Raw genomic sequence first — 13,990 nt, 5'->3', positions numbered from 1 at the left:
AAGCATCACACTCTTGTACTGTACTTTTAAAGGGCTCAATATTCCAGTTGAGTTTCTTTCCTGGCTTTGCTTCATTTGCTCTCTCGGGGATATCTGAGGTGTACAGCAGGTCCACAATCAGTCTTCTCTTAAGTGTCCAGACTTCCAGCCATGGCTGGTTGTGCTGTAGTGGATTATGTCTAGAATCTCTTACAGATGTTTTACTCGATCTAGTACTCAAGTTTGTCCAAAGACTCTAACGTCGAAGCTTGTCGTCAGCTGTGTAATGTGTATTATCAGTTTGATTCTTTGTAGCCGGGCCTTTAAGGTGCAATGTCAACTTTTGAAAGACACTGTCATGTACAGTTCTTCCCCCTACCTAACATCTTTGTTTTCTCGAGTAACTGAAACTGCTTGCAAATTTGTTTGGAACGTCTGCTTTTCCATAAAGGCACACTGGACAGAGGAGGCGGAAAATTAAAAACGTTGTGTTCTGAAGAAAAACTCAAACCGTTGGACTGGAAAGAGACTCCAAGAAGGCGCCTTGTAGAGGCAACCCAAGAGCTGTAGGGTTGTCAAGTGTCTTTGACTTTGAATCAGACACTTTAAGGTTCAGCTGCATGAACCACAAGTGATTACAGATGTGGGATTTTTTTTTCCAGGCCGTTCAACCTCAGAATTCATCCATCTTGCCTTAAGTGTTGAAGTGAGTGCATCAAGGGACCTGCAGTTCTGTATAGCTCCATTCACTTGTGTGTCGTTTGTGTTTTCTTTCCTGCTGTGCTGTTTGCACCCTCTGAACTTTGAATCAGTGTTTGTTTGACTTCATTAATGTTCCTATCATAAAATACAATGCTCATTCAGAACATGCGGTGGTTTTTAACGCTTTTTTTGCCATCAGGTTTCTTCCAAAATTGTCATTCATATACATAACTGTGGAGAAAATTACTTGCACCAAAGTTACAACATTCGAAATTCGAAAACAATATTTTTATATATGTTGACTACACTGGAGAATAATTTGTACATTTTCCTTCAGTGTCCAAAGCCAGAGATGATGGAACTGATAGTAAGTACTTTTTTACTTAGTTGAGTCACCATCCAGACCCCTTTCGTATTATGGGTTTTAATCCATGTAAGTGACCCAGATGCTATTCAGAGGAATGAAAGGGATCTTATTTTTTTGTGCTTTAAATAAACTATTGACTTCCTGTAGCTGCCTGTAGTAGTTTTAAACTTTGGTTATGATCTACAAGACAGTGTCTCAACCCCAATACCTACAGGACCTAATCACTCTACAGTCCACCGTGCTTGGTCGTCCCACTCAAAAGGGGTCCAAATTCAAAAGTCCACAGATACTTGGTTTTAGCCCCAATGTGATGGAATGAGCTCCCCCTCTATATTGAAATTTCCGAATTCCTTTCAACAGCCAGGAAGAGTCTCAGAATGCAACTTTCAGACCTCCTTCTCTCCTCGTCTCCTATCTTCCCCATACATTTGCATCACACCATCTGTCACAATCACCTCTGTATTTCCCATCAGACCTAGCCCTGTAGACAGCTGCTTGTGAAGCTACATGCTTCAACAATTGCACATCAATGGAGAACTCATCTGCTGTGAAATGCAATTATCAAGCTTCTAAATAAATGTCAAGGAACATCCCACTTTCGGTCAGTTCGCAGGGTTTCCTGGAACATGGTTTTTTGAGATAAGTCCTTAGTCTGATTCCTTGCACAATGGATTCTGTGGTGTGGAGATGAGTGAGTGAGTGGGTGAGGTGGCTGTGCGAGGTTGGTGGTGACGGCGTTCCTAACGAAGACCCCTGGACTGTACTCATCTGTCCTGCTCCTGCGAAGCTCTTGCCAGATCTGATGAGATGCACTGCGCTCTGATGCTGCCCCATGCTGGTAATGAGTTTCTCTGGGAAAAAGGTCACCTCAAAGCAGCAGCCTTTGTTAACCCAATGTTGTTGCTTTCCTCTTCTTCCTCCATCCTCATGATAATGTACAAGTATATACTGGTTTGAAGTAAATGTATAAAAGACCTGCTTTGAATGTTAATTTTGACTGAGGACTTGGGTTTCCTGCTGTATTGCTATGGAAACCTCCTAGAAGTGTTTGTACATTTCTGTGAGCCCATGCTCCTCTTCATGGACATGTGCTCACTGCTTCAAAGAATTTATTCTACATTTTATCTCTTTCCATGCCATAGATATATATATATATGAAGAATAAATTGACCTGTCTTGTTTCCCATGTGATCAGTCTAGAAGATCTCGAGGCTAAAAAAAAAAAAGTTTGAATAAAGATGGAACAAATAGTATATGCTTTTAAAAATAACTGTCCAACAGCGGATATATTCTGAAACTACATTCTTTGGTTATTTTATTGAATTGACTTAATATTTCCAGCCTCTTCTCAAGTGTGGATGTCTTCAAGCGCACGGTGGTGTGTGTGGAGAGACAATGAACGTTTAATCAGAATTAAGTATTAATAGCAGGGAGGGTTCAGCACTGAGTCACTTCACTTGTACTGGTGTTTCCTGTCTTCTACTGACCCCCTGCAGTGCGAATGCTCAGGAAGTCCCTCCCGGGAGCTGGGACTCCAATGTCCTACTATCACACATTCCTATATTCTGCTGTGATCCTCAACTTGGACAAGCGATCAGCTGAGATGCTATAGAGGCTTTTAAAAATCTTCAGTACCCTGCAGAACAAGTTTATGATCCTGAGAACAACACCGGTAATCCAGAGAAAGTACCGTAGTAAAAAAAAAGTCAAAACATTCCACCTTTGTGTTTTTTCCCGAACCTGTTTGGTTCTTTGGCTTTGGCTTCCTGGTTGCCAGGCTGAGGGCAGTCCTTCTGTCTGGTTTGTCACTCCTTGCAGGCGTTTTCCTGGTGGTGTCCCCCCACCACCGAGCTCAGAAACTCTGCACGATGCGCTCCGCTTTTCTGGCCTCGTTGTTCAGCTCGCCGAAGGTGTCAAAGAACTGCTCCATCTCTTGCTGCAGAAGGGCGTTGCGGCGGTCGGCGTCGGCCCTCGCGCGCTCCGCATCGCGCATCTTCATCTCGGCCACGCCATACCAGCGCCGCTGCTGCTCTAGGTTGGCCCTCAGGGCAGCCACCTCCTCCTGAAGGGCCTTGTTTCGCTGCTCCAGACTGAATCGCAAGAAATCAGGAGAGACGCACATCAGTACACGTATCAGCAGGGGTTGTACGAGCTCGCAGTCCCTGCCTAGGCTCCACGGAACATTAGAGGCACCTCTTGAATGCGTACGGCTTGGTCCTGGTGTTCTACGGTAAATGGAATAGAATTGCATTCGTGGGACGTTAATGGCGAATGAATACCTTTTTGATCAGCCTTACCAGACACGGTATGTTCAAACAAAATGACCAGTATACAGTAAACTAAACTATGTTATGCTTTTCAAGGGCCCCAGAACTTTTTAGTAAATGTAAAGGGGCAGCAGGGCGGCACAGTAAGTAATGCTAGTGTCTTGCAGTGTCTGGGCTGTGTGATCGGACTTGGGTTCAAGCCCCATTCAGTCTCTGTAGAGTTTTTATGTTCTCCCTGTGTTCAGGTGGGTGTCCTCTGGGTGCTCTGGTTTCTTTCCGCAGTCCGGCGACATACGTCAGGTTAAGTGGTGACTGCAAATTGCCCGTAGTGTGTTATGCATGTGCATTTCAGTGAGACCACTTGAACTGGGAGAGCTGGACAACATGTGTGAGAAAACAGGGCCTTTGCCCAGAGCTGGAAACAAGTGGTTGGTTCCATCTGTAGAGAAGAAACAGGGATCATCAGAGAGCAGTGAGGAGGAACTGGACCGGAAACCGAATTGGCCCATCGGTTCAGCCTGTGTCATCTGCATATGAAAGTACACACACACACACACACACACACACACACACACATTTTCAGAACCGCTTGTCCCATACGGGGTCACGGGGAACCGGAGCCTACCCGGTAACACAGGGCGTAAGGCCAGAGGGGGAGGGGACACACCCAGGACGGGACGCCAGTCCGTCGCAAGGCACCCCAAGCGGGACTCGAACCCCAGACCCACAGGAGAGCAGGACTGCGGTCCAACCCACTGCGCCACCGCACCCCTACCATATGAAAGTAGTGCCTACATTTTAAAGAAGCATTTAGACATCTGACCTCAGAAGACTTCAGTGAGGTGTGTTCAGATCAATGCAAAACCAGAATTTAGGTTTAACTCTTAACTGAATGAACGCACGCCGAACGCTGGTGGTACAGTATAGGTTTCTCTCGTATTCTTTTTTCCAAAATTTCTGACTTCTGAAGGGGATAGAAAATAAGAAACATGGAACTGTGTTACATTTAACATCACACAGACACATCATCTGAAACTGCTTGTCCCATACGGGATCGCGGGGCCTCACCCGGCAACACAGAGCGAAAGGCTGGAGAGGGAGGGGACGCACCTAGAATGGGACACCAGTCCGTCACAAGGCAACCCTAAGCGGGACTCGAACCCCAGACCCACCGGAGAGCAGGACCCAGTCCAACCCACTGCGTCACCGCATCCCCCCGTGTTAGATTTAAAAAAAACATGAAAATGTGGGTCCGAAATCTGGATTTAAAGGTGTGCAGAGTAGTTCTGATACTCTGTACATCTGTTGAATGAGATTTTCTCCATCTTTAAAAAATAAAACAGGAAAGTTTCGTCCTTGGCGGAAAAAATGGGCGAACCATTTTGTAGTTCAGCAACACATCATTTCCATTTAAATTAATGGTAATGACAAGTTGGTTTTACTAGAATTCATTTTCTGAACAGATCTCTCCAAATGAATTACACTCATTACACAAGGAAGCCTGCATGTGTTTGTGCCACTTTTACACGTATCAGTTTATTCAACTGGCACATACCTCCGAGGCAACTTACAATGTTAGTTTTAAATGATTTACCCATGTAAATGTTAGGTGGATGAATGATTTACGTGTTTATACAGATCAAACAAACTATAACAGAAGCAGGGATTTAGACCCCGTCCTTGAGTTGCAGGTTGACAGCTCTACTGCCGTGCTGCCCTCTGCCCTGCGGGTCATCTGAGAATGAATCCGAGCAACAAAATAGGGGGACGCTGCGTTCGTTTTCTAACAGGAACCCTTGTGTTGTGCTCCAAGTCCCAGGTCCCAGAATGCTTTTAATAAACTAAATCTTGAGTTCGATTTGCCGCGGTTCAGAAAACGGTGCTGTGGTGCGGCGGTCTGATTTGTTTACGGTAATACAGTTTACTGTAATAGTGTTCGGCCTTTCACTATTTCAGTTCTTGGATTACAGGAGTGTACGGTAGCACTGTCCAATGGCTTAAAATAACCGGTTCAAATTTAACACGCAAAGTCACTGTCTGAAAGTGTGTCCAAGAGGGCTGGTCCTTGTCTTTGCCGATTGCTCAAGGTACTGTCGGTAGATTTTGAAATTCATTCATTATTTCTGAACTGGAAGAACATTAATGAGAAATTTTTTTTTTTTCCGTTCGGGCTTGTTTTCATACCTTTGATCTGATATTATTCATTGTTCGGTTATCATCTCGAGTACATCGACACACTATTTATGCGCATGCCGCTCTGCTCTCTCACGTGTTCTCAGCAACACGAAATGAACATGCAAACCCACAGCCATTCAATCGATGGGAGCTGTTCAGACCTCTAAAGGTTAAAAGCACGTTGGCCTTTAAGCCCGACCTCTGTTTTGTTATAATTGGCTGCTCATTACAGATGTCAGAGAAGAAAGGTTCGGTGATGAAATTAAATGCAAATCCCCGGGAGCTGCGAAAGGTTAGGAGCTCTGTCGCTTATGAAAATGAATATGGGTGGAAACATGGGAATACTCCAGCAGAGGCAGTGCGGCGGTGAGCAGAGATTGCATGAGGTGATTTTAATTCGCAGATGGAGCAGCAAGGGTTGAGAAGTAACGTGTGGTAGAACGTGGAGTTCTGTAGAAAACGGGCTGAGAAGGCTGTTACCTTCTGATCTGAGCTTCGTACTCCTCCTTCTGCCTGGCGATCTGCTGCTGGAGACCCACGAAAAGGTATCGCATGGAGCTTGGGGACTGTGGGGAGGGCAGGGCTGTGCGGGGGTCTGCGTGGGGGTCTGCGTTGGCTGGAGGCAGGAAGACATCGCTGCTGCTTCTGCTCAGGGGGGCATCAAGGATGAAAAGGGAGGCAGGGGAGCCGGCCCTGGCTTCTTCTCGGTCGGTCTTGATGGAGGACAAGCGGCTGGAGGCTGGCCCAAGTCCAGCGGTGCCCTCCTCTAGAAGGATCTCACAGGAGGACCAGGAGCTGCTGTCGGCGCTGGCCATCCTTTCCTCGGCGGGGCTCGGCTCATCCGGGATGGACAGCTGGATGTTGTCGTAGACGGAGAGAGTGCTTTCGTGTGCGCCGCTGCTCCGGTGCCCCTCCTGCGCAGCTCCATCCGACTTCCCCGCCGCTTGGCCCGACCTGCCCTGCCCCCCCCAGCTGTCACGCCGCGAACTGTTTGGCACTGAGCCACCGTGCGCCGTGGTCTGTGTGGGAATGGCAGCAGTTCCCGAGGGATCGCGAAGCAGAGAGGCTCCACTTTCCGCGGCAGCCTGGTGCTGTGAGCATCCTCGACGGTGGCTGTCGTACAGGGGACCTCCAAAGCCCCCTGGAGGGAGCATCTGAAGTCGGCGCTGCATTGGTGTTGTGGACTGGGGTGCAGGGATCTCCTCAGGGGTCTGGGGGGAAGCCCTCTGTGTGCCCAGGAGGGACAGTGTCAGCTGGCGGGAGCAGCGTGTACAGGCCTGCCGATGGCAGGGCAGACCCTCACAGCGCGGCTGGGCAGCAGGATCCCCTCGGCACTCCCCGGCCACGTCTGCCTTCCCGCCCTGAGAGGGCGGCGGGTCCGGCCCTGCGTCGGCGCCGGCGTCCCTGAGGAACAAGCTGCCGCACTCCCGTATGAGCTCCGACATCAGCTGCTGTACCAGGGCCGCTCCTGCGGAGGGAAACGGGGAGCGGCGTTGTGGAAAAGCCGCACGGAGCTGCCGTCCCTCACACACACACACGCGCGCAAACACTCACTCGGAGCACCACGGAGCATTGCGTTGTGGGATCAAAACACGCGCTCTCTCACACGCAGGCGTATGCTCTCATTCACAGCTCTCTCCTTCTCCGTCTCTCTCGCTTGCTCTCACACACACACACACACAGTAAGAATGTGCTAGCTCAGGGCTTGCTGGGGTACAGCTGCCCCATGTGAAGGTTGCATGGCACTGGGAAAATGCCTGAAGTGAAAGAGATGGAATTACAGAAGGGTCTCTGTGCTGGAAGGATGGGGCCCCTCACACCGGGGTCACACAGGACATTAGCAGTTAGCATTCAGGCTCTAACGTCACTACGCCGCGAAAGCCGACTCGAGCGGTTATATCTGGATTGTACATGTTACAGCCACGTCCCAACTGTACTCTATAGCTCATCTGTGTGTTACCATCATATGTATCACTTTTCAGGTTTTTCCATCTAGGGTGCACATTCAGTTTATTCCAAGCAGTATCCTCAGGCTCTCAGCTGGGGTCACTTAAATGAACAGCTCAATAATGCAGAGACTAATAGGGTCCAAATCCATCAGCTGTCTTTATAGAACGATACAGAAGCACTGAGTGGTCCAGCTGATTTTAGGAGCTCACCACACACCTCCGATGATGCTCTCTGGGTCTTCAGCTTTCGGTCGCAGGATGTTGGGCCCAAACACGGTGGCCAGGTTCTGGATGCTCATTTTGTTGATGTGGGAAAAAGACTGGACTTCATGGAGGAACCTGAAACACATCGGGATCCTGCTGTTTTAGGCAAAGTCCTGTTGATGCAGGTGTACGGTTGTGTTGTCGTTGTCATGGTGAAATGGGTTACTGCTGATGGAAAGATATACAGTACGTCGTGAGAGTGTGGGTCAGAGCTGTGCCTTTAACAGGGTCCCTCATTCATTGTTTGGTGAAGATAAGAACCCCTTTGGCAGAGGAAAAAGCAGGTTATGTCACATGTGACTGAGAGAAAATGTATCACACTTATTGGGTGTATGAATATGAAGGAAAAGGGAATAATTCCAGAGGGGCTCCCTGTTCCAGCGTATTCCGTGGCCGTCGTTGCTGAAAACTCACCGACAGATGTAATTCAGCAAGTTGAAGTTAACCACAGGTAGCTCATGTAGGAGTCTCTTCAGTTGTGCCAAGGCCTGAGGACACACGAGCGAGAATCTCAGGGGTGTTCCTGATCGTTAAAGGCGGGGGCTCGGATTGCGAGACCCTAAGGAGAGGGGGGCACTGAGCGGTCCAGCTGATCTCAGGAGCTCGTCTGCGTAACCGTCTGAGGTCAGTGTGGTCAGGGTTAGGGTTAGGGTTACGCATGTTAGGGTTAGGGTGGGTCAGTGTTCTTTTTACCTCCCTGGTCATTGTGGTCCCTATTGCACTAGTCACAGGGTTCACGGGGTCTTCGCTGCACGGGCTTTAATGCTCAGGTCAGAATTAAAGTTAGTCAAGTTAGGGTTAAGTTTGGTCAGATTATGATTAGGGCTAGGATCAAGGTCAGGGGTGGTCAGTGCGGTCCCTTTTGCACTTGTTGCAGGTTCGATGGGGTCTTCACTGTACTGGCCGTAATGCCCTTGGTTGCGCCGTGTCTCTGCAGCGGTAATTGACTCAGGTCAGTGTGTTCCCTGGTGAGGCCTAGTTACCTGCTTCCTGTCTTCCGGCACCCTCTTTCCACACACGAGGAAGTCCTGGTAGCGGGAGAAGGGGATCACGGGTTCTGGCAGCTCTCTCAGGTACAGCTTCAGTAGGGAGGCCACTGTGTGGATGTCTGTGGCACTGGAGCAGGAGCGCACACACACACACACACGCAAACACACAAGTACATTTACATTTATTCATTTAGCAGGCACTTTTCTCCAAAGCGACGTACATCTCGGCGAAAATACAATTTGTGCATCACATTAGGAGAAAGAGACATAGTTGCAGACGTGATTCTTAAGTAAAACTAGTTTGTTACTTTCCGCTTGATGCACCGATGTTCATCGCTCGAGAAGGTGCATAAAACGCAGGATAGACTAATCTTGATCACCTTCCTACAATTTTTTTTCTTTAGTAAGGTAGACAAACATACGCAGGCAATGCTGGAGTAGCATCTGTGTAAAGGCTTATCTGGGGATGATCATGAAGTTACAATGCATGAACATTTACACCTTACACGAGCTGGAGAGATCTTGGGCGAAGTTGAGTCTGGAAGAGGTGAGCTTTCAGACCCTTCTTGAATTTAGACAGAGTTTCAGCACTTCTGAGTGGGAGGGGAAGGTCATTCCGCCACAACGGAACCAGAACCGAGAACCGCGTTTTAATAACATCACACCTTTTCTGATAATGTGTTATAAATATGTTATAAGTAAAAGAAAACCTGTAAATGTTTATGTTTAATAATATTGTGTTTAGTAAATCTAGAGTAATGGATAAACCTTTATGCAGCTACTTGTGTGATATATAATGGTTCACATGGTGGAACGTGACAGATTAACTATTCTTTAGAATCACACGTCTGCATTCAAATCTCTCCTTCTGTTGATGTAATGCACTCGTATTTTTCTCAGGTGAGATGTACATCACTTCGGATAAAAGCGTCTGCTAAATGAATAAATGTAAATGTAACTATGCGTCGGCATTCACAGATTAATAAGAGATTACAGTTAATGAAGAAGCAGTGAAGAGGCTTTATAGAGGCCCAGGTGTATAGTGAACATGGTGTGAAATCAGTGTCTGACATCAAAAAGCAAAATTATTAATTTCTTATGGTTTGCTACAAAATTCAGTTTTCATGTAGACAAGGTGAGACACAAGGATGTTTATACATTTTTGAGATTCTTTTTTACATTATTTTTCCATTATCCTTTTTCTTTATTAGTAGGGGGGTGCAGTGGCGCAGCAGGTTTGGATGGGTCCTGCTTTCCGGTGGGTCTGGGGTTCGAGTCCCTCTTGGGATGCTTTGTGATGGACTGGCGTCCCGCCCTGGGTGTGTCCCCTCCCCCTCCAGCCCTGCGCCCTGTGTTAGGCTCCGGCTCCCCGCGACCCTGAATGGGACAAGCGGTTTTAGACAATGTGCGTGTGTGTTTACTGTATTACTAGAAATTATGAGCGGCATGTTTACAACTGTTTTACTGGAAACAGTGGGTATGGGCTGTATTTGAAAAGGAAAAATCGGAAAACATACATGAGAAGTACCCTGAAGTGTCAGTGCCATTGGTACAGGTGGTCCCCGATTAACGATGGGGTTATATTTCGCATAACCCATCGTAAGTTGAAAATATCATAAGTCAAAAATGCATTTAATACGCCTAATACGCACCTGTGCATTACAGAATAGGAGATGCGGATCGCTACCGCTGCCCAGCATCGCGAGAGAATATCGCACCGCATATCACTTGCCCGGGAAAAAAATCAAAATTCAAAATTCTAAATACAGTTTCTACTGAATGTCTATCGCCAGCTCAAAAAATCGTAAGTCGAACCATCGTACCACCTGTACGTTGTTATGTCGCTGTAGTCATTATTTCATAGCCAGGGCCCCGATTCCAGTCATACCCAGGATATTCAAGCCTTTCCAGATCTTCAACTAATAACCCTTCAATTAGCAGACTAAGTTCCCGCACATTGCTGCCTGCTGCCTTATTTATGCAGTGCTAGGGGGCGCTATAGAGATAAACAGAAACACGTCCTGCACTTTCCACGTAACGGGGGCTCCCGAACCAACCTGTCAAAGGTGGGCTTCTCTCCGGCGTCAAAGGCCACCTGCAGCTCCCTGACCAGCGTGGCCTGCCCCGACTGCCGGAAGAGCCCCACCTCCAGCAGGCCCCGTTCGCGGATGAAAGTCACGCACTGCTCCACCACCATGGGGGCCACGTGCTCACCGTGGCGCCGCTCGTAGACCACCGTCTCCTCCAGGCGCTGCCCGAAGACTCCTTGCATTGAGAGGCAGAAGGACACGCAGCGACAGAAGCAGTGAAAGCTGATTCACCTGATCTAGAGGCAAAAGATGTACTAACCTTTGACTACCCACCAGAATAACCTCCGGTGAGGTGACCCTGTTAATGTTTCATTCTTAAACATATTAACCAGGCTTTATAACATCAGTGGGCCCCCCTGCAGAGAGGAATAATGTTGACCTACAGCTCGTACAAGTTGTACAGTGATTTTCCACTGGAAAATGAGAATAATCATGTTTAACCCCTTGAATGAATTACAGATGGACTCGTTTCAGCTTGATGTTCATTCTTCATGTTGACAGCGCTGAGGGATTATAGACCTTCTGTGTTGTTCTCCAAGGGATTCAATGATGTCGTGTCCCAGGAGTCACACAGTATTTCTGATCTCTGAATTCAAAGCTGCTTTGCTCATATGTCCTACAGACAATTACATTCCATGTTGCCCACTCCTCTCTCTGAGGCTTTCTGGATACTCACGTCTCCTGAAGCTTAGGGCTCTCTTGATCTTACGGTAGGTGGAATGGGAGAGGTGGCTGCTGGTCCGGCAAACAGCCTGCTTGCCCTCAGGCATGTTGGACCCCTCAAAACCCTGGTGCTCCACGCGTTGCACTGTGCTGTCTGGTCTTCCCCAGTATCTGGTAAGAATCCGTCAGGGTCGGAAGGCGCCGGGGGGTGGTCCTGTTAGGAGCTCCAGCCGGTCAGCTCTAGCATACTGTTTCTTCGTGTCAACACTCAAGCACCTCACCTCCTGCCCACCAGATCCTCCTCCTAACTGTCAGGCAGGCAGATAAGGCTTCTAATTCCAGATCATCTCAGGATGTCTGCAGCAGCTGATAAATACGTTCTTTTACTCTTCACATTTAGGTCTGTAACTCAACTGTTTTTCACAACTTTAGAGATTTCACATAGATTTTGCAAGAACTTTGAGACCAGTAATTACCACTCCAAATAAACCAACTAATAAACATAATGAAATACGAAAACCTATCAAAGTTAGTGAGTAGCGGAGACTTGCTTGATCTTCAGCTGTCAATGATGCTGAGATGGTGCTGTGCTCTACTCTTGGAGCTGCTCCATAAATTCAGACAGCCTCCTGCGTGCCAAGAGAATTTGGACAGATGAGTAGAGGCTCACGATCAATTATATTAATTAAAGCAATTAAACTGGACTACAGCAGAGGCGCTCTTAAGTAAGAACGATGGCCAGTTTCATGGTGCTCAAGTCATAGAGGATTTTCACAGCTTGATGGGAAATCGCTCCTTCCCTCAGCCATCAGCTTTACTCAGTCAACTCTCACTCATGGGTCAGGAGTGCAACAAATGAGTGATGGACTCGAACACGAAGATGGTTCACGCAGTTGTCGCACACGTCTGTGTGTGTCCACGTGTTCAGGCCGAGGCCTAATGAAGAGAGCAGGTCACACAATTTTTCTGGACATCCGTAGTCATAAGACGGCAGCCAGCGATATTCCAAGCTTGAGTGAAAGTCTCCAGAAAGTTTAGTCCCAAGACTTCCCTTGCTGGGCTCTTTGGGCAGATTTTCTTCTGTATTTTTTGTATTTTGTTTTATTTTGTAGAAGTATCGTCCGTGTTTGGTGTCTTGACTCGTGGCTCTCACAGAAAAGAACTCAAGAGTCCTACCGCTCCTTTATGTGGACCGCATGGTCTTCTCTACATTACCCAGACTCCAGGTGAAACGGAGGTAGAGGTGAGTCGGATGAGTCTCTCTGCAGGTCTTTTCCTTGTCCTAGATCTTTGTCTTGCCTCCTGAAAGTCAAGGAATGTTCCCGAAACTTGCAGGTGTGTTCATTCGGTACCCAAGTGGTCGTGGAGCTCTGATCTCAAAGCAAAGTCCCTTCCTAGGAGTTCCGTTTTCTCTCGCTTGTGTTCGTCTCTGCAGCTAACAAGTGTGTTGCGAGTTGAACCTACACACAGCTACATACACCACTCCATACGCACTCTCTCCCGCTCTCCTCCCCTCCCTCTCTCTCTGACTTTTAGTCTTCTGTTGTTCTTCAGGAATTTGTTTTGTTTTGCTTTTCTCTGAACTGTGGACCCCTCTCTCTCCCCTCTGTAATACCCTTGAACTGGGTCTAATCTCTCACCCGCTGTTCTCTCGCTGGCATCCCGGGGAGACTCCAAAATTGTGGCGAGATTTCCAAGCACTTTCTCCCTTATCAAGCCCCCCCAGGTCCTCGCTATTCCCCCACCCCTTACCCCCTATCTCCCGCCTCCACGCAAATACTTCGCTCTTTGCTTAGCGGACCACGGCTGAGATGGAACCAACCACTTTCTGCCACACTAATCATTAACAAGCAGTGTGACTGCAGCATTAACTCCAAATCCACCCCGTTTCTCCCTGTGCTCTACCCCGTCGATTTATTTTTCCAAGCCGTGCAAGACCTACGTCCCCACCCCCCAATAAAAAACACCCTTCACGTCCACCACCCCCATTTGCCCTTCATACATGCTTCTTGTGGGGTAGCTTCCCTCCTTGAGAAGGTGCCCATCCGCATGTGACTGACCCAACATGGGCTCGGCAGTAATGCATGTTAATGCCTTCACGTGACCCTATGATGGCAGGAGCTCTTATCTCTACCAGCCTACTTAAAAGGGGTGGAAAAGAGGTGCAGAGGTGCAGCCAGGGCAAGAAGTGCCCGGAGGCTGTGCAGAGAAATGGTCCTGAATGCTAATAGGCAGGACACTGTGGAGCCACTTATTCTCCGTAGGTAATGAGTGGGTAAGACACCAGGAGGCCCCAAAACAGGGCTCTGTGATGGGGATAGAGACAGAAAGAGAGCAGAGGGAGTCGATGGCATCTCAGCTCACTCTCCCACGTCCTGCAAAGGGGCCAAAGGTTTGACTGGGTTAAGGGTCACAGCTCTTAGCTGTGAACATAGCTCCTTTGTGAATACTGTTGCTGTTCATGTCACATGGAGGTTGGCACCGAGACCCTGCTCATGGTATAAAGAACTTTCACAGGCTCTGACCTTCACATTAATCGCTTGAT

The 13,990-nt window shown here is 48.0% G+C and overlaps 1 protein-coding gene across 1 annotated transcript; it reads right to left on the bottom strand.

Moving 5' to 3' along the window:
- Window positions 1–2,838: 2,838 nt before the first annotated feature.
- Window positions 2,839–11,821, bottom strand: LOC108936766 (rho GTPase-activating protein 24). The gene is made up of 7 exons (XM_029257603.1): window positions 11,459–11,821; window positions 10,750–10,957; window positions 8,687–8,819; window positions 8,118–8,191; window positions 7,657–7,778; window positions 5,971–6,958; window positions 2,839–3,138 (listed from the first exon to the last, which is right to left on the bottom strand). The coding sequence occupies exons 1-7, from the start codon at window positions 11,550–11,552 to the stop codon at window positions 2,901–2,903; spliced, it is 1,857 nt and encodes a 618-aa protein (XP_029113436.1). The 5' UTR covers window positions 11,553–11,821; the 3' UTR covers window positions 2,839–2,900.
- Between the last annotated feature and the right edge of the window lie 2,169 nt (window positions 11,822–13,990).

The sequence above is a fragment of the Scleropages formosus genome, chromosome 13 (genome assembly GCF_900964775.1).
Source record: "Scleropages formosus chromosome 13, fSclFor1.1, whole genome shotgun sequence".
NCBI lineage: Eukaryota > Metazoa > Chordata > Actinopteri > Osteoglossiformes > Osteoglossidae > Scleropages > Scleropages formosus.
This window is presented reverse-complemented; position numbering and strand designations above follow the sequence as displayed.